The sequence below is a fragment of the Rhinolophus hipposideros genome (genome assembly GCF_964194185.1).
Source record: "Rhinolophus hipposideros genome assembly, chromosome: 19".
Classification (NCBI taxonomy): domain Eukaryota; kingdom Metazoa; phylum Chordata; class Mammalia; order Chiroptera; family Rhinolophidae; genus Rhinolophus; species Rhinolophus hipposideros.
Genome location: NC_138065.1, coordinates 21,042,116 through 21,067,836, shown reverse-complemented (window position 1 = coordinate 21,067,836; position 25,721 = coordinate 21,042,116). Strand labels below are relative to the sequence as shown.

General features: G+C 36.7%; 2 protein-coding genes across 4 annotated transcripts in view; one reads left to right on the top strand and one right to left on the bottom strand.

Moving 5' to 3' along the window:
- SNX7 (sorting nexin 7) overlaps nucleotides 1-22,650 on the top strand; it is a 205,365-nt gene extending 182,715 nt beyond the window's left edge. For both annotated transcript variants that reach the window (XM_081025196.1, XM_081025194.1), the window contains one exon: nucleotides 22,479-22,650. In XM_081025196.1, coding sequence (XP_080881322.1) covers nucleotides 22,479-22,631 — 153 coding nt within the window. In that variant the 3' untranslated portion in view covers nucleotides 22,632-22,650. The remainder of the gene's footprint in view (nucleotides 1-22,478) is intronic.
- Nucleotides 1-25,721, bottom strand: part of PLPPR5 (phospholipid phosphatase related 5) — a 117,407-nt gene that overhangs the window by 992 nt on the left and 90,694 nt on the right. The gene's annotated exons all lie outside the window — the stretch shown is intronic.

Sequence of the window (25,721 nt, the reverse complement as noted above, 5' to 3'; positions counted from 1 at the left end):
TAACACTGAAATTTGGAGAGATAAAAATGGTAATGCCAGACACATTAATATTCTGCTCAGTGTTAATGGAATTTTAATGCTAGCATGTTGGAGCTTCAAATTAATTGCTCCCTGTGAGACAGATGGCACAGAATGAGGTGGTGAAATGCTCCGACTGAAATGGCATTTGCTAGTTGACAAAGATCTACTTAAACACTTCATTTTTGATGCAGGAATCCAGACTACAGACTGAAATCTCTGTTGTTTACCTCAACCACGGAATTCTTCACAGAGCCATTTTACCTTTTTTTTTTTTTTTAAGCAATAAAATTGGGCACAAGGAAACCCTGTGGAATGACTAATATTTAAACCGGTTCAGACGTACAACAGGCTGTATTATGGTTGCTGAAATATTGCAATGGAAAATTGACATGACATAATTAATCATGCAACATATAGGGTTATGTCAAGTTCTAACACGTGACAGCCCCAACCAAGAACAGCAGCATTACAAAAGGGTTTTACTGTATTACTGTTTTGAATGTTTGTCATAGTAGTTTTTGTATTGACTCTTTATAAATCAAAAACATCATAAATAGAATTCCTTTTAATGAATGCATGCCATGAAATTTCTCCCATGTACATGAGCTCTTTTCAAGTTAAAGTATAAAATGTTTAACTAGTTAAAACATTCTAAAAATATGTGTAAAGAAATTAAAATTGATTTTCATTGAATTTAAGCATATTAAGCTACAACTAAGAGGATATCATTAACTATTGCTTAAGGCATTATGTTTTATGTTTGACCCGCTTAAACCTAGAGAAAAATAGTATCATTAAAAGTCAATTGTGAGCAAACATGCTGACTTTTGCACTAACTCCTGGTAGGACTTCAGAAACTTTAATTCCTCATTTTAAAAATGCATAATGAAAATGCTGGGAAATTCAGCACCTCATCTCTGTTTATTGAGTTTTCCTTACAAAGTGCAAGCATTACTTTAGGATAAAAAAGACTTGCCAGAGTTACATAATGCACTATGGTTGAATAAAAGCCATAAGAACTGTGGAAACAGTACATCATAGTTTTATTTCCAGTGTCCCCACGAGGACTTAAAATCTGTGAAGTGAGAAAATAAATTTGATACATGGTGACAGTACAAAACTGACAGGAGTGTCACACCTCTGGACAGGACCTAGCAGACAGTAATCGCTGGAAAGTAATTGTTAAGATATAAATTGAAGATTAATCAGTCAGTGGCAACTGGTGGATAGATAAAGGGTGAAGAAGTGACAGTAGAAAGAAAGGAAAGGGGATTAAAAAAAAAAGAAGATAAAAATGAAAATGGATAGTGTTCCTAAGGTCATTGGCCGATGTATCAGTGTTCCCTTGACCTAGATAATTAAATTTGCTGAAGATGATCCTAAGTGAAGAGGACAGCCATCACCTTAGAAGGTAGAACAGAAGTATTAAAAGATCATAATAAACCATAGAAAGTATTAGAAACAAACCACTGATAATTAATTCAAGGCAGGACAGAAGCAGAGGAAAAAAGTAAGTGACAGAGAATGTTCAATAACTCTAGGGTGACCATATAAATTATCATCTAAACCTGGACATATGGGGTGGGGGGGGGAAGAGGATGGTAATAATACACAGAGACAACAGGCTTAAAGTGAGACTGTCCCAAACAGGAATGTGAGGTCACCTTAGAAATAAGGTCTTGAATGTATAACTTTAAGTATGCCATTGAGATTTAAGGATTACTGGATTCAGTCTTGGCATTTAAAATCATGTTTTGGTGATCACTAGATCTTCCTTACCCTGCTCATAAATTCGAAACAATATTACCCTTTTCCTTATGCTAAGTCATTACCAACTTAAACCACAGGGTAACAGTTTATTCCCAGACTAACTACATTTTTAGATCCCAGGGCTCTTGGGAAATGCCTTCTTTTTTCCGATTAGCACCCTTTCTATTTCACATCACATTAAATTTTAACCTCAGAGATGACTTTTCCTATTTGACTAGAATAAGAAGGATCCTGCTTAGGGCTTATCATTTAAAGGTGGTCATTAGCAGAGAAATAAACAGATGAAAAGAAAATATTGAAGTGACTGTGCATAGGGAAGAGAAAATTAAGGGGGAAATTTAATAATAGGGTCTAAGTACCTGGAAGGAATATACAGATAGCACAGAGGCCATCTGTTCATTAATTTCACTGGCAAGAGCAAATCAATCCACACCACAGAATGAAAGAGATGGATTATTTATCACAGTAGGCTTTAAAAAAATAAGATTCTCTTCTAGCATAGGGGCAGCTTTCCCTGAAGGAATCTGGAGGAAGGACAAGCTAATTACTGAGGTCCTTGCCATCTATAAGACTCTATGATTCTGTTATATCAATTACATTAACAAGTAATTACAATTACATTACATTAACATGTAAATGCATAATTTGAAATATCCAGATGGTATAATTCCTATACAGGAAGTTATGATGTTGCTCACTTTCCCATCAGCATTTTTTTCAGTAATATAATAAAACAGAATTGCATTTAATATTTTCAGATCTCCTATCTTAAGGAATGCACTCCCTATGAAGCAAATTGGGTAACTCCTTTTAATCTAGCTGAATTCTTAATATGTAACACTAAATCTTATTAGTAGATGATGGTGTAAACACAGTGGGCAAACCAAAAACTCGTGCATAAAAGCTTAATTCAGAGTCACAAGAAAAATGGTCATATAATTTATCAGTATAATTACTGGTGCCTTCCGCAATTACACATACAGAGGCTTAGAGTGGAGACGGCAGAGCTTGAGCCCAAAAATTTGAAGATTAGGAAATGCTACACCCATTAGAAAGTGTCCATTCAAGTCCACAGCAAATCAATGAGCAAAATACTGAATCCAGTCCTTGAGTGCAGAGTTCCCATGCAAAATAAGCACTTTCTCTGAAAAATAATTTTAGATTCTTAAATTGGGTAAATTCTAAAGTCTATTGTATGCCAATTTTTGAAGCTCTAAGTTCTACATGAAAATATCTATTCTTTACTTTATACCTCCATTGTAGAAAATATACTCTGTAATTTAAAAAAAGTCATTTAAAACAAAATTGTCATTTATTTATGACATGAGAATGTGGCAATGACTTGCCACCCGACAGGATGTGCCACTCACCATTTCCCTCTGAAAAATAAGAGAAAATGCAAAAAGAGCACTTCACATAGGAAAACAGGAAAAGCCATTACTATTAAGGAATATGTATTTGGTCGAGGAATGCTATATTCCTATTGAGTGAAAAGTCAGTGAAAAAATGAAATGTATTTGAATAAATAAATAATAATAGCAACAACAATAATTGAGTCCTAGATCCCTTTTGGGTGTAATGGAAACCTGCACAGAAGGACACATTGTTCTGTATTTGCCTTAGCTTTGCAGCCCGACTCCAACACCAGTGCGCTCTCGCGCACATACGTTTATTGCCTTAATTGAAGGGGTTCGCAGTGGCTTATTCCCATTATCCAGCTGAAGAATCTTGCCAGACAGTCTTTAAAGGACCTTCCCTGTGAATTTTCTTCTTGACCATTCTCAATAGGTTGGATTCGGGACACCTATGAAATGTATTTTATATATTATTTCAGTGTTTATTTAAATATTGACTTATTTACTTGGAAAAAGTACTAGCCTACTTAAAGATCTATGTTGTTACATCGTTAGACCAAATGCTAAAGTTAAATATTGCTCCAGTTTCTTTCTTCCAAGATGATTAGAAACAGCTTCTGTGTTTTAATAGGAGGTTGTGAGCAACCAGCTTGGGTTTTTAACCTAAAAATAATAAAATGGGATATGTGCATACAATGTCTTTAATTCAATTATTTAGTCTTCGGTTTGTTGGTAAGGAAGCTGTGTGGTACAGTGGACTTTGAAGTCAAGCGTTTAAATGTGGGCCCATTTTCACAAGCAATACAACCTTTCAAAGACCGAGCTTTCTCATCTGTGAAATGGAAATAATACGACCTATTTAAATAGATTTTTATTAAGATTAAATGAGATTATATGCACAAGGTGTGCTCAAACATGTCATTATAACTGTCTATAAAAGCTACAGAAACAAAGTAAGAAGTAAAAGAAACAAAGAGAGAAAAAGTAAAAGAAATTAAAAACAAAATAATTGGTTGAAATTTCACAGTTCTACACATCTAAATTTCTAATATACAAACAAACATTAAAACCCAAATATTTCTTATAATGTTGCTACAGACTCATTTGGTGGCAAAAACCAAACCTGAATTGATAATAAGGCAACTCATACTCTACTTGTGCGGCAGAAAGACCCATCTTTGATTACTAAGTGCTGCTCAAGATTCTGCTTGTGTAACAGCATATGCTGTATCTTTTCCCCTAAATATAAAATATTTCAAATCCTGAACAACATCTAGCACTAGGATTTAGGTTAAGGAATCATGGTCCTATAATTAAATCATTCAACAATTCTGATGCCATAAGACACCATCTATTATGTTGGTGCAAAAGTAATTGCGGTTTTTGCTATTATTTTTAACGTTTTAAACCGCAATTACTTTTGCACCAACTCAATACATTTTGTCAGGGGAAGGTAGATGGATATCACATTCCCAAATATTAGTCCTCTTTATTTTGCTAGTTGCTTCCTTCCTTCATTCACTGTGTCCTCTGAGGAGGGCAAAGTGGCAGACGAGAGAAGGAGGAAAAGCAGTAGCACATGGAATATGTGCTCTAAAACTGTCACATTAAGTTACAACCTCTTGGTAGGTTTTAAAGTTGGTGAGTATTTTAATAAAGATAAACAATGTTAGGTCCCTTTAAGAGGAAAGTATTAGAGAACTTTAAACTGGTTGTAAAATTCATGTTAAGCAATTTCTTGTTTTAGAAAGTTGGGGATATGAAGGCATAAAAGCTAAAATGTGATAGATCAGCATTCTCTTGGGAAAGATTTTCGAACCATTTCTTTCTCTACAGTGGTTCTGTTTCAGTTCGAAGTTTTATATTAGCTCAGAGTTTTGCTTCTATTAAGGATTTTTTTTTTTTTTTGGTACTATTTGGGGAAAGGGGCTAAAGGTACTTTCTGAGAGAATTGTTTCTCCCTAGAGAAAAGAGAAATCTCTAGGCAGCTTTCTCTGATAAGCTAATTAAACCAGAGGCAGGTCCAGGTTTTACTGGGGTATTAGCTATAGATCTTATGAAGTATTTCCAAGTCCTGTGGAGCCAAAGAGCCTTACGGCTTTCTACAATGAATTTTTACAAGCACTGGTTCTCTATCTTGGCTGCACTCTGGAATCACCTGGGAGCTTTAAGAAAATACTGATACAACCCCACAGACTTGGATTTAATTGGTCTGAAACGACACCTGGTCAATAAGATTTTTAACGTCTCTCCAAACAATTCTAATGTGCAACCAATATAAAAATCCACTGCTTCAGAAGCTCTTCAGGCCCAGTTGGATTCAGGCCAACAGCTGGCTCTGTATCCAAATCACCTGAGGTGCCTGATAACAATACACATCCCCAGGCCCAAGCCCCGGCCTCCTGGATCAGAACCTTTGGGCTTGCATCCCAGAAAACTGCCCTTTTTGCAAGTGCTGCAAGTGACGGAGTCCCTTTTACAGCAGTAAGAGAACCACTGCTTAAAGATGTAGAATAATGACTGGTTAGCAACGTAAACATTGTCAGGTATATAAAATCAATTTTTTGTTTAAAATTCCATCATTTTTCTGACAAAAAGAGCCTTGCCTAAAAAATCAGTGAGCCTGAATGAATCTCAAAAATATAAAGTCTTTGTGCTAAAAGAATTCTGGGAACAACTAATTGCATATTAAACTCCTGCTTTAGAGCCTCACAGAACATAAAGGTTTTGAGAAGACCCGTAACAAAGACTTGTTTCACTTATACTCAATGTCTTCCAATGCACTGACATGAAACTCCATGTAAGTCTATTAATACTACTGTGTTTATGGTACTTGGTGGATGGTGGATATCTGTTGGAGGAGGTTATTGAGAGGATGTGGCTGGTGGTTGACCCTTGAACTGGACCAGAGCAACTGGAGGCTCCTCACCCCTTCCCTGGTCTTTGGAATGTACATTCTGCCCACTGTTCCCAAGCTAGGAGTCGTTTCAAGGACACAGCTTTGAGAGAGTGAGGTGTTGTTGAGACCATCTGGATGGTGCATGCGGCTGAACCCAGTTAAGGTCTCTATATAAACTTTTAAGATTCCGGTGGGTGGGTGTGGAGATTTACTCATTTGCAGCAGCCCAAGACCAGCCTCACATATAAGATCCCTTGCTTATCAACCCTGCCACCTACCAATCTGGAGTTGTCTGTCTCTTTGGTCATCCTTGCCCTCTGTGTACAGGGTGAGTTTTTGAACCAACAGTATCCAGGTGCTCTATCAAAGTTCTTTAACGTCCCTAACTTTAATGACTTTCCTGTCCATGACACTTATAGTTGATATTCACAGCTATAGGCTCAACAGTCTAAAATGTAAAATCCCAATTTACCTCCTCTCCTACCTCCCGCACCCTAAAAAAATTTATTTGGCTATTTTGAAAATTTCTTGACTGCTAATTTATTCACCTTGCTCCTTCTGAATTCTATTTCTTTTATACTCATTTCTACACCCCACTCTTAAATGGCATCCTCAAATCTTGCACCCAGGCTCTCATCTCACCTGCCAAACAAAATCTTTGTATAAACTGGTTCCTCTATCTGCTACTTTCTTCTCTCGCCTCCTCACTTGGCTAACAGTTCTTCAGATCTCCCTGTAGAGGATGTTACAAGCACTGCTAAGTTTGGATTGGTCCCCCTGTCTGTTCCTCTAGCATACCCATTATCACCCTGTTCTGTATTTGTTTATAAAACTATCTCCCCACTAGACTGTAAGCTTGTGAGTCCTGGGAAATCCTTCATAGTGCTTCTTGTTTTATATTTGTTGCATGTTTCATATATTACAAATCTCATTACAAATAAAATTTTACTGTACATGACAAATGATAAGAAAGATGGTTCATCAATTAATTGTACCCATAACTTGTTTTATACTAATATTTTAATCTAACTCATTGGCTTCTTATTTATTTCATTTCTCTTTACTTTCTAAATGCTTTATATTTGCCAAATAAGCAACCAATGCTACTTGACAGAAAAGAATTAGAGGATATGAGTAATGGATGAAGTACATGATAAATTCTCAAATAACCAGTAGCTGATTAAAACGCCTCATTTAAAAACTTGCCTATTTTTAGAAAGAGGTACCAATTAGTACAAATTTAGATGAGCCACATTAAGATTCATTTCAGAACCATTCAACAGCATAAGGGCCATTAGCGATGACACAGATACTTTGGGAAATTTTTGTAAAGGTAAATATACATTTATCATAAAACTTAGCAATTCCATTCCTAAGTATTTATCCAAAAGACAGAAAAATATATATTTACACAAAAACCTGTACATGAATTTTATATCAGTTTTATTCAAAATTGTGAAAAACTGAAAACAACCCAAATGTCCTTCAATTTGTGAATGAATAAAAACAAAACCTATGGTACATCCATATATCAGAATATTATTCAGCAAGAAAAATGGGGGGAACCAACTACTGAAGGTAATAACACGAATTAATTTCAAATGCATTATGTTAAGTGAAAGAAGTCAGACTCAAAGGGCTACATACTAGTATCAGTCTATTTATACAACATCATATTTATGAGTCCTTTTGTATGAAAAGCAAAACTGTAGAAACAGAAACAGATTAGTGGTTGCCAGAGGCTGGGGGCTGAAAGAGGGCTGAATGGCCATAAAGGGAAGAAAGGAACTTTTGAGGATGGTAAAAATGTTCTATAACTTAATAATGATGATGATTACATGATGTTATACACTTGTCAAAACTAGTAAAATTGTACGCTAAAAAAGGGAAATTTACAGGATGTAAAATACACTTTGATAAACCCCAATTAAAAAAGAAATCAGGGGGCCGGCCTGGTGGCTCAGGTGGTTGGAGCTCCGTGCTCCTAACTCTGAAGGCTGCCCTCAATTCCCACATGGGCCAGTGGGCTCTCAACCACAAGGTTGCCAGTTCAATTCCTCGAGTCCCTTAAGGGATGGTGAGCTCCACCCCCTGCAACTCGCAACGGCAACTGGACCTGGAGCTGAGCTGCACCCTCCACAACTAAGACTGAAAGGACAACAACTTGACTTGGAAAAAAGTCCTGGAACTACACACTCTTCCCCTTCCCCAATATAAAAATCTTAAAAAAAAAAGTTATAATAAAAAAGAAGTAAAGTGTGTTTAAAAAAAAAGAAAGAAATTAGGGACATTAACCATGACATGAACTAAGCCTAAAAGCCAAGTGATACCTAGAATTTGGTTTATCAGTTATTGAATTATTGTTTCAACCCTTAATTGCTTCAATCACAAAATAAAAATACAAAATAAATGTATGGAATATTCAAAAAACACAAATTAAAATGAAGTACTTTGTTTATGTGTGCCTTATAAAATTGGTGAAGATGATTAAGAATAATACATTCCCCACTGTTGGAGAGGACATAAGGATATGAAACAGACGAAAATCCATAAGAGTATATTCATCTTTTTGTCGGTATTTCCACTTCCATGAATATACTTCAAAGAAATTATTAATCGAACTTACAGACGTTTACCCTAGTATTGTTTTTAATGTGGAAAACTGGAAGTGAAAGTAATATTTTATGACTAACAAAGATAATGTTCAATTTATATGTATTATAACTTTTTCAATGTAATTACATAATATTGTATACCATAATGATTTATGAGTTTGAGCTCTGAAGTGATAAATGTGAAACATATTTGGAAATGGAAAATATGGTTCTGTGTTCTTGTATTAGAGCACAGACCAGTTGTGTGATCTTGGGCAAGTTACTTAACCTCTCTCTGTCTCTTTCTCTGTAAAAGAAATAAAACAATACACCAAGTAATTTCTATAAAAACTAAAATTATATTTATGTGTGCAGTTCTTCACATAACTCTGGACACATATTAAGCTCTCACTAAAGATTAGCTTTTTCTGTTATGCTCGATATGATTATTATAGTTATTGATCTGTGACCACATCTATAATATCCTGTCATGTGGGCAAGAGCAGGCAACAGGAATCAGCACCCAGGATTCTGTACCATAGACACACTCATACATACACTCATGCAGCTGAAGGCTATTTGAAGAAAAGTTTCCATATGTGGTGGCAGATGGATACTTCCTATTTATTTTTGTTTTGTTTACCCACATTTTCAAATTTTAAACAATAGATATGAATTATTTGTTGCTTCTGGAAACAACAACAGAAAAAAAGGGTGATTGTTTCAAAAGACTGTAAACGACGTCATTGTTTAGTTTCCTAGTTTTAGTCAAGCAAAACTTTGCATTTTCTCTACAAAAAAATATTCATAGTGTCCTGGTGTTCTGAACCAGTTTTGACAGCGTGACTAGTGTTTCTAAGACTGTCCACTGTACAGGAATAAATCTGAAAGAGAAGGGAGATGAACAGGTAGGTGTAAATGGTTTCCCATGTGTAACTGTGTGTGCATTGGGAATTATTTTTTAATCCATTATTGTTTTATTCTTTCCTAGTAAATGACTGCAGGAATCATAGAATTTAAAGATGCAGTCATCAACTCTACATTTCTTCACGTAAATGAGATGAGAAAGCTTATGTATATTTAAAAGTAATTTAGTGAGATCTTTTTATAAAAATCCTGTTAGATAACTAAAAAAAAATCTGGCTTTTATTTTTTTACTGGTATATTGTGACTTATAAATAGTATGGAGAAATAAATACTGAATATATGGGGGGACAAATAGTAGAAATGACGTGGCAAATAATAACAGTATGTGCTCATTTTCCTAACCTAAAATATTGATGCCTGTTGGAAAGCTTTCATTTTCAATTGACTTTTTTTAGGCAAAACTAAATTAGACAAATGAGAACACAATACAGCATGTAAACATTGAGGTACTTCAAATATTTTTCATAAATTCTCAAAGCCTAGATTAAGGGAAAAAATGCCTAAAATATGAAAATATTTAGTTCCATTAGTTATTCCACTGTCTGATCACTAATAAAGTTGTTTTGACAAGGTCCCATATAACATTTATATGACAGTTCAGCAGCTCTGTAAAACAAAGATTTGCATTATAGAAAAGCAAATGAGTTTTAAATAGATTGGCATAGTTATTCATGACATTTTGAAACCTCAAAGGAACTTAACAAAGAGCATCATAATGTATAATCATATTTGCCTCGGCAAGAAACCAAGGGATTGTTTTGCTGTTGCTATGACACTAATGTATGCAATATTTTATACTATAGTATTTTCTGCCACACGTGCTATGTATGACACATACAATCTATATAAACCTTTAATTCACAATATACATCTATAGGAATATCCTAGTCTGAAATAAAACAAAAATCCTATTAAGGGATCATTATTCTTGCAGGAGGGAACAATGTTGTGTTAAGCATCTACTGTGTGCCAAGAAGTTTGTAGTTTGTTAATTCCAACAATTACCCTATAAGGGAACCATTATTGTATCTATTATTCAGGTAAGGAGAAGAGGAGGAATTTGTCTAATTCCACCTAGTTATTATGTAGCCAAACCAGGCTTCAAACCTGGGACTGTTAGCCAAGCCGAGCTGCTGCAAAAGGCTGCCTCTCCATACCCTACCCTGCCTCTACTCCACCTAAATTTAGCCCAGGCTTCTCCTTGATCCCAGTGATTTTATAATATGCAAAACATTCAATGTCAAGGTCAGTGCATTTGTTTCCATGGGTCATTGTGAGCTCCCTTACAATTTTCCTATCCATATAATTTTCCTTTACAGTTCCCATGGGAATTAAACATGGTTATGTCCATCTGTAATAGTAAACATTCACTGTGGCCTTTCCAGATTTGGGGAACTGTCACCACTGATTACCACTTTTATTCATGTGATATTTCTATCAGTCACAGAGTGCTTTTACATGTCTGAACTTCTTTGGGAAGAACAGATAGGTGAAAAAGCTCTTTCTCTGAAATATAAAACTGCAACGTTGTAAATTATTCCTAGCATTACCTTCCCTTTCTTGTCATTGGCAAGAGAGAATTCCCTTTGGTTCAACTGATTAGATCACATAAACCTAAATAAAAATAATGCCTAGGTTTAAATGGAAAAAAAATTATTTTCTCAAAAAGCATTTTCTACACCTGGCTCTAACCACTAAGTTAGCTCTCAAAGTCATCCCAATTAGCCATAGTGGCTACAGAGGCCTGTTCTAATAACCTTAATAAAACTATGTAGATATTCCTCTAAGATCAATTGGGAATATTCCATTTTCTATCAAAACCAATTCATTCTTATATTTATTTTTAAATAGTTTTGTTCCCTTGCCAGATAAAATTTCCCTTTCCATAGATTTTCTGTATGACATCAGTTAAAAATGATAATGCAAACACATACATTATTTGCAGGAGCTTACCTATGCAAATTTGAATGCCAGCATTCTGCGTTAGAGTGAGGACAAGAAAGGGGCAAGAGAGAAAGGACAACAGTGCCCAGTGCTTTGTTGTTGCAAAGCATGCAGCCTGACCCAGGAGAATCCCTAGAAGGAATGTCAATGTACTCCTTATCCACTAGTTACAGACAAGAGAAATCTCTGAAGAGAGGACAGGAAAATGCCATAGATGAAAGGTTGAAATGCTTCTTGGGGTGGGGGTATAGTTTTCTTAGTGACACCTTGGCTAGCAGTTAAGCCTTTTTCCATGGTAAATCATTGAGAGTTTAGATAACCCCTGCTGTAGACTGAATGCTTACGCCTCCCTCCCATTCATATGTTGAAACCTAACCCCCAATATGATGATATTAGAAGGTGGGGCCTTTGGGAGGTGATTAGGTCATGAGAGTGGAGCCCATATGAATGGGATTGGTGCTCTTATAGAAGTGACTGGATAAAGCAAATTTGTTAAGATTGAAAGGGAATCTGTGTCTACAAGAAGAAATTAGGTAACTGAAAATGATAAATACATGGTTAAATTATAAATTTAAAAAAAAAGTGACTGGGGAGAGCTCCCTCACAGCTTCTGCCCTAGGAAGACACAGGGAGAAGATGGCCATCTCTGAACCGAGAAGAGGCCCTCACCAGACTGCTGGCACTTTGCTCTTGGGTTTCCCAGCCTCCAGAACTGTGAGAAATAAATTCCTACTGTTTGTCGTCCATCCAGTCTATGGTACTTTGTTACAGCAGCCCAAATGGACTAAGACAGTGCCTCTGACCAGAATTAACACCTGACTAAAAACAGAGTTGACGCTTGCGCCGTCAAAATGGTGTGACAGGTTGCATGGACAGCTATTCCTCCTCATCTTCATCACTGACCTGGATTTTCACAACAGCCTCCCAGCTTTGTTCCTACTTTGTCTTGTTTTGCTTCAGAGTTGTTCTCCTTCAAGTTATTCTCCATTCTGAAGATGCCATTTCCTTCCTTACACTCTTTCGTGGCTCCCCATTGCTTACAGGTTAAACACCAACTTCATTGTGCTGCATCAGACCGTCCATGAATTGTCCTTAAAAGTGACAGAGAATACTTCTCCATACACTTATTTCTCATTTGCATTTGATCTTTAATGATTTGCCTGTTTATGAACTTTGCCCTTTTCACAGCTAGGATGCTTTATATATTACAGATATCAACCCTTTGATCAGTGTGTTTATATCTTACACTTTGTCAATGGCCTTTTATAAATTGTTTTAAACTATTCTCAATAAATTTTCTTTTAAAAAATGCTTGAGCCTATGTTTTCCTAGTTAGTAATGCCAAGAATGAAACATGATATTGAGTCCCTCCTGTGAAAGATCTGGAAATTATCACACTTTTTACACTTTTGTTGGTATTATCTACAATGTCTCATTTTATCATTGCTCTATTATTTTCTTTTGTTACATATCTTCTTTTTAATTTTATAATTTTACACTCTTTCTGTTACTGTATTTACCACAGTCAAGTCTAATTAATTCTGTATTTAAATGGTTTCCATTCTTTCTGCCAATTCAGTCATATCATGACTTTTCCCAATTTGAGAGCTCTAGATACTGGTATTGCTCAGTGAGCTGGTAAACATCTTCTGGTCTATTTCATAAGTAGTATAATTCCTGAATACTTACATAGGTGGTATTTTATGGATATCTTAATGCTTAAATGACCTAATGGGTGGGAATAGAATTCTTATGTCACACACTGTTTCCTTAAAATTCGGAAGACATTACTCCAATCTGGCACTTAGTGTTGTGTAGGGAGAAGTCTGAGGCCAGCGTGCTGTCAGTCTTAGGTAATGTATCTGGTGTGTACGTGTGAGTGTTCACTAGGTATACTATAGTACAACCGCAAAAGCTCAGTGACTTCCAACAACGAACGCCAGTTTCTTTCTCATCCTACATGTTGGTAGTCAGGTATAAGGGATCTGCTCCAGGCTACCGGCTGGGTGACGGTCTGCTTTCAGAGGGCGCAGCCCCTAGATGGAGCACGGTCTTGTCTTGCAAGAAGGTCCAGGAGCATAAGCTTGGCAGAAAGTCATGATCTACGTTTCTGCTTCATGGAATATAAATCAGGTTAATTCACACGTTATTGACCAAATCCAAAATGATTGGAGCAGGAAGGATACTCTGACTAACGAAGGAGGTAGTTAATAATTGGAGACAATAATACCATCTACCACAATATTTATAGGATCCTCTCTTCAATATGGAAATTCGAAAACTTCACCGAGAAATATCTGAGTTCTAGAATGTATTTTAATTTTATCTTGTACCCAGCTAACACTTCTAAAGATTCAGATGTTTGTTTAGAAGAAAAGTTTCCTTAAAGTATATCTCTGAATATTTCTATAGCTCATTTGTCCTCTTCTTTAGGGTCTACGGTATTTCATATGTTAGATTTCTCAGGTCGATTTTATTTTCTTGTTCTTTTACTTAAAGAACATATGCTGGAACCTGTCCTTCATAAAACTGATTTGACTTTATCCCATGTGCATTTTGAACTTTATGGTTTCTAGTATTAGTTTTATTCCTGCCATGACATTCGTTTTCTTACAACAGTTTCCTGATTGTGCCATTGTGCCAGCTATCTATCTTATCTCTCATTTCACATATTTTCTTTAATTTCCTGGACAGTGGAAAAAAGATGCTATCCTTCAAAAATTTAGTTCAATTTCTGATCATTAATATTTTTCCAGAAACATTTTCTAACTCTTGAAATATGTCTCTCTCTTCTGTGTCATGAAATCAGTTTAAAGAATTTATGTAATTGTTCTGATTATTTATACTTGAGTCAAGATAGATTTAGCTCAGTTTATTTTCCTAAAATGAGTGGGAGAAGATTCATCAAACATCCCTTAACAGTTTTCATTAATAGTCAGGGAATCTTCCAATTAGATCTCAAGCTGAAGAGTTGAAGGATGTAGTTTTATAACATCATTTCTTTTGTTTTCTTTTATTTTTGTATTAGTTTCAGGTGCACAAGACAAAATAATACATAGACGTTTATCATTTATATCACTCACACTGTGTGAACTCCCCTCCCCATATCGACTATCCCTCTGACATCGCACAGAGCCATGACATTTCCACTGTCTCTATTCCTAATGCTGTACTCCACTTCTTGTAACTATATACATACATATATGTACATATACATACAAAAATTATAGTTGGCATTCATTATTGTTCATCTTCAGGTGTACAGTGCAGTGATCAGGCATCTACATCATCCCTGAGGTGGTCTCCCAAATGGGACACATGTCCATCGGATACCCTACACAATCATTACAACATTATTGATTACGTTCCCCAAACTAATATTCAAAACCTGTGGCCATTTTGTAGTTACTGTTTTCTAATCCCCTCACCTTCCCCCTTATCCCCACACCCCCGCCCATCTAGCAACCCTCAGTTTTTCCTCTATGTCTCCAAAACTGTTTCTGATTAGTTCATTCACTTAATCTTTTCTTTAGATTCCGCATATAAGTGAGATCATATGGTATTTGTCTTTCTCTGTCTGACTTATTTCACTTAACATAATGTTCTCCAGGTCCCTCCATGTTGTTGCAAATGTAAGATTTCTTTCTTCTTTATGGCTGCATAATACTCCATTGTATAAATACAACACAGTTTCTTAATCCAGTCATCTACCGATGGGCATTTTGGTTGTTTCCATGTCTTGGCTATTGTGTAAAGTGCTGCAATAAACATAGGAGTGCATAAAGATTTTTGAATTGGAGTTTTGAATTTCTCCCTGATAGATACCTAGGAGTGGAATTACTGGATCATAGCGTAGTTCCATTTTCAGATTTTTGAGATACCTCCATACTGTTTTCCATAGTGGCTGCACTAATCTGCAATCCCACCAACAGTGCACAAGCGTTCCCTTTTCTCCATATCCGCACCAGCACTTGTTGTTTGTTGATTTATTGATGATAGCCATTTTGACTGGGGTGAGGTGATAATGCATTGTGGTTTTTATTTGCATTTCTCTGATGGTTAGTGAGATTGAGCATTTCTTCATATGTCTGTTTGCCATCTGAATGTCCTTTTTAGAAAAATGTCTCTTCATGTCCTCTGCCCATTTTTCAATTTGTTTGTTTGTTTTTTTGGGGTTGAGTTGAGTGAGTTTTTTAATAAATTTGTGATATTAACCCCTTATCAGATATATCATTGGCAAATATCTTTTCCCATTCAGTAGGATCCCTTTTTGTTTTATTGATGGTTTCCTTTGCTGTGAAAAAACTTTTTAGTTTGATGTAATCCCACTTGTTTATTTTTCCTCTTACTTCCCTTGCACGAGGGGATATATCAGTAAAAATCTTACTCTGGGTAATGTCTGTGAAGTTTCTTCCTATGTTTTCTTCTAGGAATTTTATGGTTTCAAATCTTACATTTAAGTCTTTAAGCCATTTTGAATTTATTTCTGTATATGGTGTAAGGAGGTGGTCCAGCTTCATTTTTTTGCATGTGTCTGTCCAGGTTTCCCAACAGCACTTATTGAATAGACTGTCTTTACCCCACCGTACATTCTTGCTTCCATTGTCATAGATTAAATGGCCATATAGGCATAGATTTATTTCTGGACTCTTTATTCTGTTCCATTGATGTGTCTGTTTTTATGCCAGTACCATGCTGTTTTCATAACTGTAGCCTTGTAGTATAATTTGATGTCAGGTATTGTTATACCTCCCACTTTGTTCTTATTTCTCAAGATTGCTGAGGCTATCCGGGGTCTTTTATGGTCCCATGTAAATTGTAGGATTATATGTTCTGTTTCTGTGAAAAACGTCGTTGGTAGTTTTATAGGGATTGCGTTGAACATGTATATTGCCTTAGGCAGTATGGACATTTTAACTATATTAATTAATCCTATCCATGAACACAGTATGTGTTTCCATCTATTTGTATCTTCTTTCATTTCTTTCTTCAGTGTCTTATCATTTTCTGAGTACAGATCTTTTACCTCTTTGGTTAAATTTATTCCCAGGTATTTTATAGTCTTTGGAACAATTGTAAATGGGATTGCTTTTTTAATTTCTCCTTCTGATGTTTTATTATTGGTATATACAAATGCAACTGATTCCTGAATATTAATTTTATATCCTGCTACTTTACTAATTCATCTATCAGCTCTAATAGTTTCTTGGTGGACTCTTTAGGGTTCTCTCTATATAGTATCATATCATCTGCATATAATGACAATTTTACTTCCTCCTTACTGATTTGGATTCCTTTTATTTCTTTTTCTTGTCTGATTCCTGTGGCTAGAACTTCCAGCACTATGTTGAATAGAAGTGGAGAAAGTGGGCAAACTTGCCTTGTTCCTGATCTTAAGGGGAATAGTTTTAGCTTTTCCCCATTGAGTATGATGTTAGCTGTGGGTTTGTCATATATGGCCTTTATTATGTTGAAATATGATCCCTCTATTCCCACTTTCCTAAGGGTTTTTATCATAAATGGCTGCTGTATTTTATCAAATGCTTTTTCTGCATCTATTGATATGATCATGTGATTTTCATTTTTCATTTTGTTAATGTGGTGTATCACATTAATTGATTTGCGGATGTTGAACCACCCCTGCATACCAGGGATGAATCCCACTTGATCATGGTGTATGATCTTTTTAATGTATTGCTGAATTCTGTTCGCTAATATTTTGTTGAGGATTTTTGCATCTATGTTCATTAGCAATATTGGCCTGTAGTTTTCTTTTCTTGTGGTGTCTTTGTCTGATTTTGGGATCAGGATGATAGTGGCTTTGTAAAAAGTATTTGGGAGTCTTCCCTCCTTCTGGATCATTTGGAAGAGCTTGAGGAGAATAGGTGATAATTCTTTTTTGAATGTTTTGTAAAATCACCTGTAAAGCCATCTGGTCCAGGGCTTTTGTTTGTTGGGAGATTGCTGATTACTGATTTAATTTCCCTGGTGGTAATCAGTCTATTCAGGTTTTCTATTTCTTCTTGAGTTAACCTTGGAAGGTTGTATGCTTCTAGAAAATTGTCCATTTCTTCCAGATTGTCAAATTTGTTGGCATATAGTTGCTCATAAAATTTTTTGTGTTTCTGCAGTGTCTGTTGTCAGTTCTCTTTAATTTCTGATTTTATTAATTTGGGTCTTCTCTCTCTCTTTTTTTAAGGAGTCTGGCTAAAGGTTTGTCAATTTTGTTTTTCTTCTCTAAGAACAAACTCTTGGATTCATTGATCTTTTGTATTGTTTTTCTGGTTTCTATTTCATTTATTTCCACTCTGATCCTTATTATCTCCTTCCTTGTGCTCCCTTTGGGCTTATTTTGCTGTTCTTTTTCCAGATCCCTTAAGTGTGAAGATAAACTGTTGATTAGTGATGTTTCTTGTTTCTTTAGGTAGGCCTGCAGTGCTATGAACTTCCCTCTTAGGACTGCTTTCGCAGCATCCCATAGATTTTGGGTCGTCGTGTTCTCATTCTCATTTGTCTCGAGATATCTTTGGTTTCTTTTTTGATCTCCTGCTTGACCCATTCATTATTTAGTAATCAGTTATTCAGCCTCCATGAATTGGTGTGTCTTCCAGTTCTTTTCCTGCAGTTCATTTCTAATTTCATAGCACTGTGATCAGAGAAGACAATCGGTATGATTTCAATTTTCTTAAATTTATCAAGACTTCTTTTGTAGCCTAATGTGGTCTATCTTGGAAAATGTTCCATGTGTGCTTGAGAAGAACGTGTATTCTGCAGCATTGAGGTGAAATGCTCTGAAAATATCGATTAAATCCACGTGGTCCAATATATCATTTAAGGCTGTTGTTTTCATATTGATTTTCTGTCTGGAAGACCTGTCCCTTGTTGTCAGAGGTGTGTTAAAGTCCCCTACTATAATAGTGTTACTGTTGATTTCTGTCTTTATGTCAGTCAATATCTGTTTTATATATTTAGGTGCTCCTATGTTGGGTGCATAGATGTTTACTAGGGTTATGTCCTCTTGTCGGATCGATCCCTTTATTATTATATAGTGCCCATCTTTGTCTTTTAACATGTTCTTCATTTTAAAGTCTATTTTGTCAGTTATAAGTATTCCAACTCCAGCTTTTTTCTCATTTCCATTTGTATGAAATATCTAACTCGAACCCTTCACTTTCAGCCTGTGTGTGTTTTTTGATCTGAGGTGAGTCTCTTGTATACAGCATATACAAGGGTCTTGCTTTCTTATCCACTCAGCCACCCTATGCCTCTTGATTGGAGTATTTAATCCATTTACATTTAAAGTGATTATTGATAGGTACATAGTTACTGCCATTTTTAAATTTGTAGTTAGATTGTTTTTATCTTTCTTCTATTTACAGAAGTCCTTTTAGTATTTCTTGCAATGCTGGCTTGGTGGTAATAAATTCCTTTAGCTTATTCTTTCCTGGGAAGCTCTTTATCTCTCCATCAACTTTAAATGATAGCCTTGCTGGATAAAGCAATCTAAGTTGTAGGCCTTTGTTTTCCATCACTTTGAGTATCTCCTGCCACTCCCTCCTGGCTTTCAATGTTTCTGCAGAAGTCATTTGATAGTCCTATGGGAGTTCCTTTGTATGTAACCCTCTGTCTTTCTCTTGCTGCTTTTAAGATTCTCTCTTTGTCTTTAACCTTTGCCATTTTAACTATAATGTGTCTTGGTATGGACCTGTTTGGGTTTATCCTGCTTGGAACTCTCTGCACTTCCTGGGCTTGTATGTTGGTTTCCTTCATAAGGTTAGATAAGTTTTCGGATATTATTACTTCAAATATGTTCTCAATCCCTTGCTTCCTCTCTTCACCTTCTGGTATTTCTATGATGCACATGTTGTTGCACTTGATGTTATCCCAGAGGTCTCTTAAACCATCTTCATTGCTTTTTATTCTTTTTTCTTTCTGTTGTTCTGTTTGGGTGATTTCTACTAACTTGTCTTCTAAGTTGCTGATTCAATCCTCTGCTTCATCTAACCTGCTGGTAATTCCTTCAAGTGAGTTCTTAATTTTGGTAATTGTGTTCTTGAGTTCTAACTGGTTGTTTGTTATGATTTCTACATCCTTCTTTATGTCATCTCTAAGCTCCTTAAACATTCTTATCACCAGTGTTCTGAACTCTGTCTCTGCTGGGTTGGTTACCTCTGTTTCACTTAGTTTCACTTGTGGACATTTCTTCTGTTCTTTTATTTAGGGCATGTTTCTTTGTTTCCCCATTCTGGCTGACTCTCTATGTTTGCTTTGATGTATTAGGTAGATCCCCTAGAGTTCTTAGTTCTTGCTTAGTTCTAGTGTCTTATGTAGTATGTGTCCTTTATATTTGACTTGCACTATTTCGTTCTTCTCTGCATGTGCTCCAAAGGTGACTCTTGTGTTGTGTATATTGTCCTGTTAAAGAAAATATTAAATTGCTTTTTGCTTGTGAGTAGGTGGGGTTAACTCCTAGGCTGACTAGTTGTAAGACTTGGTTATGCCCACCACAGGGTGTTCTGCTGAGTGAGGGTTGACCGCTTAAATGTGCTTTGGCCTCTATGGGCTCTTGTGCCTGTAGAGAATTCCCTCTGGGTGTCTCACTTGTAGGTCAAACCCAGTAGTACTCTGGTTTTGTCTGGAGTTGAACTCTGGATATGTTGAATCTTGTGTCTCTTAAGCTGGGTGCTGGTAGGGCAATTTCAGAACAAAGAAAATCACCAAGCACAACAACAACAACAAAGAAAAAATCAAAAACATTCACATGTAAAAACAACCGACAACCCCCACTCAACACAGGCAAAGATATCAAAGATATAAAGACAAAACAAAACAAAACAAAACAAAACAAAACAAAAAGCAGCGCCAGTCTTGGCTTAAGTTCACCAAGTAATCTCCAGGTTGTCCTCTGATGTACCAAAGAGTCCCCTACATATTGTGCAGGCAGAGCTGGTCACCTAGTGCCCAGAGTGATGTTGGGTCTGCAGATTTAGATGTGCGGGGCTGAGGGGTCTGGATGGTAGTTTCTACAAAGTCAGTGCAGTTTCTGTCCTTACCTGCACATGTGCGCACTGAGAGTAGCACCACCAGCCCTGTGTCCAGTTCTCCTGAATATTATGGCACTTCTTCCGTGTGTGTGTGTGTGTGTGTGTGTGTGTGTGTGTGTGTGTGTTTGTGGCGGGCGGGAGATTTCTGAGCTGCTGAAAGCCAGGAGCTGAGTCTGCCACTTACTGCTGATCCCTGGGAGTGCCTCTGCAGTTGTAATTGTCCTGCCTTAGGCAGGCCAGAAAGGGTGGGGGCTGGGGATGGAGGGGTCTTCTCTCTCCCAGCCGAGCAGTGTCACACTCTTCCCACAGAGCAGAAAAGGTGGTGGCTGGGTGTGGAGGAGTCTCTTCTCTCCTAGCCCAGCAAAAATCACACTCTTCCCAGCCTCTTCCCTGGTTCAGAGCTGCATGCCCGTCTTCCCAGAGCCTGAGCACTAAGGCTCCTCTGTAATCTGACACTACTCCTCAGTTCAGTGGCCAGTTTAAGTCTCTGGAAGAGTGAAGGCAGGATTGGAAGAGTGAGGGAGAGGGGCCCAGGTATGGAGTTTGTGTCCTTTGTCTGGCCTAGGTCCCAACTGGAGGTATCAGCTGAGGTTATTGCCTTAAATGCTGGATATGCTTCCCCCTCATCGGAAGAGATCAGCTGTGGGACACAGGGAAAGAGCCCTCCTCCTGGCTTTTGTGTTCTCTGTTCCGTCCTGGGATCCCCTGCGTCTCTGCAGCTGTGGATGCCGGCCACGTTTCCACTGCTGCAGATGTGGTTCGTGTTTCCACAGCTGCTGATGCAGGCCGCATCTCCACTCCGCTCCCTTCCCTCTTCCCCTGTTCGCCCAATTTGCCCACCTTCAAGCAATCCTTGCACGAGTTTCTTAGCTGTTCTGCGTGATGAGGAGAGAGTCCTTTGATGGGTTATAGATGTCCCGTTTGTGATAAGATCTGGAGAACTCAAAAAGTGCGCCCCGTTGCCGCCATTCCTATGACGTCACCTATAACATCATTTTGATGATTTACCAGCATGAGCTGAGTGGGAGAAAAAGCTGGGGCCATGGGTATTTCCAAGAAGATCACTTTGTTTTTACATAGTTTCATTTCTATGGTTGTTGAAACATCAGCAGGGTTCTGTTCAGCTCATCCTCTACTTCCGGAAAAATGGTGTAGTCCTTTGAGGCAGTTGTTTTTTTCTTTTCTTTTCTTTTCTTTTCTTTTTCTTTTTCTTTTTCTTTTTCTTTTTCTTTTCTCCTTCCTTCCTTCCTTCCTTCCTTCCTTCCTTCCTTCCTTCCTTCCTTCCTTCCTTCCTTCCTTCCTTCCATACTTCCTTCTTTTTTTTTTTAATGACAGTAACTCCCATCCCATTGTATGGTACCCATTCAGTTGAGAAAAGGGTTCCTTCATCTGGCATGAACCTGTATTAATGAGAAGCCTAATCAGAAGAAAGCTTCTTGTCTGACAGCTTCCTTTAGTGAGTATTTGGGTATTTGCTAACCCTGTCTCAAAATGGTGCGGGTCCAAAGAGCTGAATTGTGCTCTAAATAGGATAGACTCCCCATTCTCTCAGAGGGTGTTCCTATCTCTCATCCTCACTCTTTGAAATGTTGGGATATTAGTGGGATTCTATAGGATTTTAGCCACTTCTGCCACATTGAACTTCTTTATTGGCAGAGAAAGATTTTAATTGTTCTAGGTGACATCCTTCAAAATGGATCTATTTATAGTATATCTAGTAGAAATGCCTAAAATTTTACTCTCATCTACGTTTTGCTATTAGTGGCACAGCTATTAAGATATCAATTCCTACTTTATTCTTGTTATCATAGGAGACTAAAGATAATGAACACGTAAATGTTTCCATCTCCACTCCCTCGAAGGAGAGTCAGATTTTTGTTTCTTAACCCCTCAAGAGTAATTAATACTGTTTTTGTATATTTAGAGACAGCCTGAAGCTTTTGTTTGTGATGCATGGACCCTTGAAGGCAGGAGCCAGAAAACGATTAATTTGAAAAGAAGTGCTGGTATGACCTATGAAGAAAGTTGGCTCCCTAAGGCCTCAGGTAGGTGGGAACTTTGTGGATCCTGTAAATGAGAGGTATATATGTACAGCTCATGTGTAAGTCCCCAGGACAGATATAACCTGAAATGGGGATGGCTGCAGGTGTGCCATGGGAAACTGGACCCTGGGCATGACAGCATGAAGGCTTGGGAGATACAATCAAGGTTTCTATGTCCAATTCGGCAGAAAAAATAAACCAAACACTTTCAAAAGGATTGTTTGAGTTATAAAGAAGGGGCACAGGGATTTAAATTACTTGAGGATTTTTTTCAAGGGATTTTGATCAATCTAAACATATCAGAAGTCAATATGAGGAAGTATAACCAGGACCTCCTTACAGAGCAGCTAAAGAAAGTTGAATAATGTTACATTATAATTATTTTAGTTACACAATTATTCACAAACACAGCCTCATTATAAAAAGAAAAAGAAAGAGAAAAGGAAAGAAGGAAGGGAGCAGTGGAGGGAGGGAGAAATAGAGGGAGGGAGGAAGGAAGGAAAGAAAGAAAGGGAGGAGGAAATGGAGAAAGATAGAAAGGAATAAAGTCAGATCCACTATCTTGGCTACCTCCTTAGGTTTAAGTATTGCTCTCAGATAGGTGTCTGTAGGTCCCCCCTCCCACCACCAGCCACCACTTACATGCTCTTTTCTTACTAGAGAGAAATAGCTTGGGTGATATTTTGCATAACTAGCTTCATTACATACACACACCATTATATATATAAAATGGTGTGTGTATGTAATGAAGCCAGATATATATACACACATATGTATATAGATATACATATATGTGTGTGTATATATATATATAGATAGATATAGATGATATAGATATAGATATAGATATAGATATAGATATAGATATAGATATAGATATAGATATAGATATAATCTTAACTAAAAAAAAAAACTAAAAATCTTTACAATATGCATTGGAAAACTTTCCACATCTTGATTTACCTCATTTATTTTAACTGTTAAATAGAAATAGTAATTGGCAACAAATAAAGGCTTGTTGGTGTCACTGTTCTAAGTGCTTTACTATTATCTTACTGAACTCTCATAACTATAATTCTATGAATAAGGAAACTAAGTCACAGGGCACTTAAGTCAAAATTGTCTAAAATCCCCAGTCAGTCTACCTCCCAAACCTGTGAGCTGAAACACCACACTATAAAATATGCTGGATCCCATTGTATAATAGGAGTGTATCATGATTGATTGACAAATTCACTGCTGAGACACATTCATTTTTCATGATGTGATATTACAAACAGCTATAATGAAGTAACTTATGAAGTGAACATTGAGATATGATGGGCTAGTTTCCATGGATGATTTTTTTCCTAAAACCAAATGTAATGACTGTTCATACTTACTCAGCTTTCAGAAAAGTGATGACTCTTCCTCAAACACTATGGTAATTAACTATGTGATATAGTCCCTATAATTAAGGGATAAATTGTTGACATAAAAATAATACCGGCATGCTGTAATTACTCTGTATCTTACAGTATATCAAACATGTACTTTGAACAAAAGAAGTTATATAAGTACTTAACTTGTAAAAGAAACCCTTTGCCTTCTCCACACAAACAGACAACCAGAAAATGATAGCTTGGTATAGTAATGCTAAAACAATTGGCCATGCCCAAAGAACAAACTGTTACACTGAGCTCTCTTTCTCTCCTCAGAGGGCCAACTCTAAAGATCCAAGGTCACCCTCTAACTATCAGTTATAAAGACCAAAATACTGGGAAGAATTTTGCATTCAGTCATTTCCCATTGTGAACTATGATGAAAAGCAATATATTTACTCCAAATATTCCTTATTGCAAAAAGAAAAAGCTATTGTGGGCTTCCTTTATGTGATGGCCTTCCTCCCCTTCTGGCCCATGAGCACTAATGCACGTCCTGTCAGCAGCAGAGCTCCAAAGGGAAGCATGAGATGGGTTGATAGCTCCTCCACTCCTGATCCTGCTGTTGTCTGTGTGAGTGCGGGGAGCAGACCACGCACTGTGCAGACAGTGTTCTACCTGGAGATAGGGGTGAAAAGAGTGGAGAGCAAAGTTGGAGCTCAGTAGGACGTGTGTCAAGGCGGACAGAGGGGAGAATCGAATAGGATTCAAATTAGCTTTAATTCCTAACTACCAGAGTGAAAACAAAGCACATGAATTTGTCATAAACAAACAACAAAAAATAATGAAAGAAGTTAATAAACTGATCTCTTGTAATCTATAGATTCTAATAGAATATTTTTGCTTTCATCTTCTAATATTTTAATATTTTTAAATTTTTAAAACTCACTGTAAATAAAAATGAAATAACAGAAAATCAACAGGAATTTTTAAATAATTTAATATATAGAATGATAGAATAGTATATAAATAGTTGGCAATGCTAGGAGGCTACTAAAGAACCCCTATGCAAATAAATATGTTAAAAAGCAGCAGACTGGTTATTGTTCAAATTAATTTCAAAGTTATATAAAATGAAGCTCCTAATTGCTACCCTGACCATTTTCTTCAAAATTATGTTTAAGATGTCTTTCTAAATTCTACTGCTTTCTATCTTTAGTTTTTAAGTTTAACAAGATTTAATGTTGTACATATTATTCCTTTTTAAATATATTTTATCACATCATTATGTATCTTGAAATACTACATTGTATAAATTTTATTTGATGCTTATCAACAATGTGGTCTTTTATAAAATGCTTAACCCCTTGGAAATTCAGTTTTCTTAACTGTACAGTGGGGAAATTTATTGTAATAGGCCATCAGCTAAGCTACTGCAGAAAAGGGAAGAAAGCTGTCCCACAGCTCAGAGAAGAAGGGAGTTTCTTTCTTTCTCAGAGGCATCTAGGGTGCGTATGTGAACTGCTCCACAAGCCCATCCAAGAACCCAGACTCTCAGGTGGATTAGTCATCTTTAAAACTTATGGATTACTCCAGTCATTATCTTTGCATTTGAGAAGGGGAAGAAGAGGTAGAGAATATTCAGGACAAGAATCTTCAAAGAGATGAACTAGAAGTTGTACTTACCCTCCTGCTTACATTACATTGGTTGAAATTTAGTAGTATGGTCACTTCTAACTGCAATGGAAGCTGGGAAATATACAC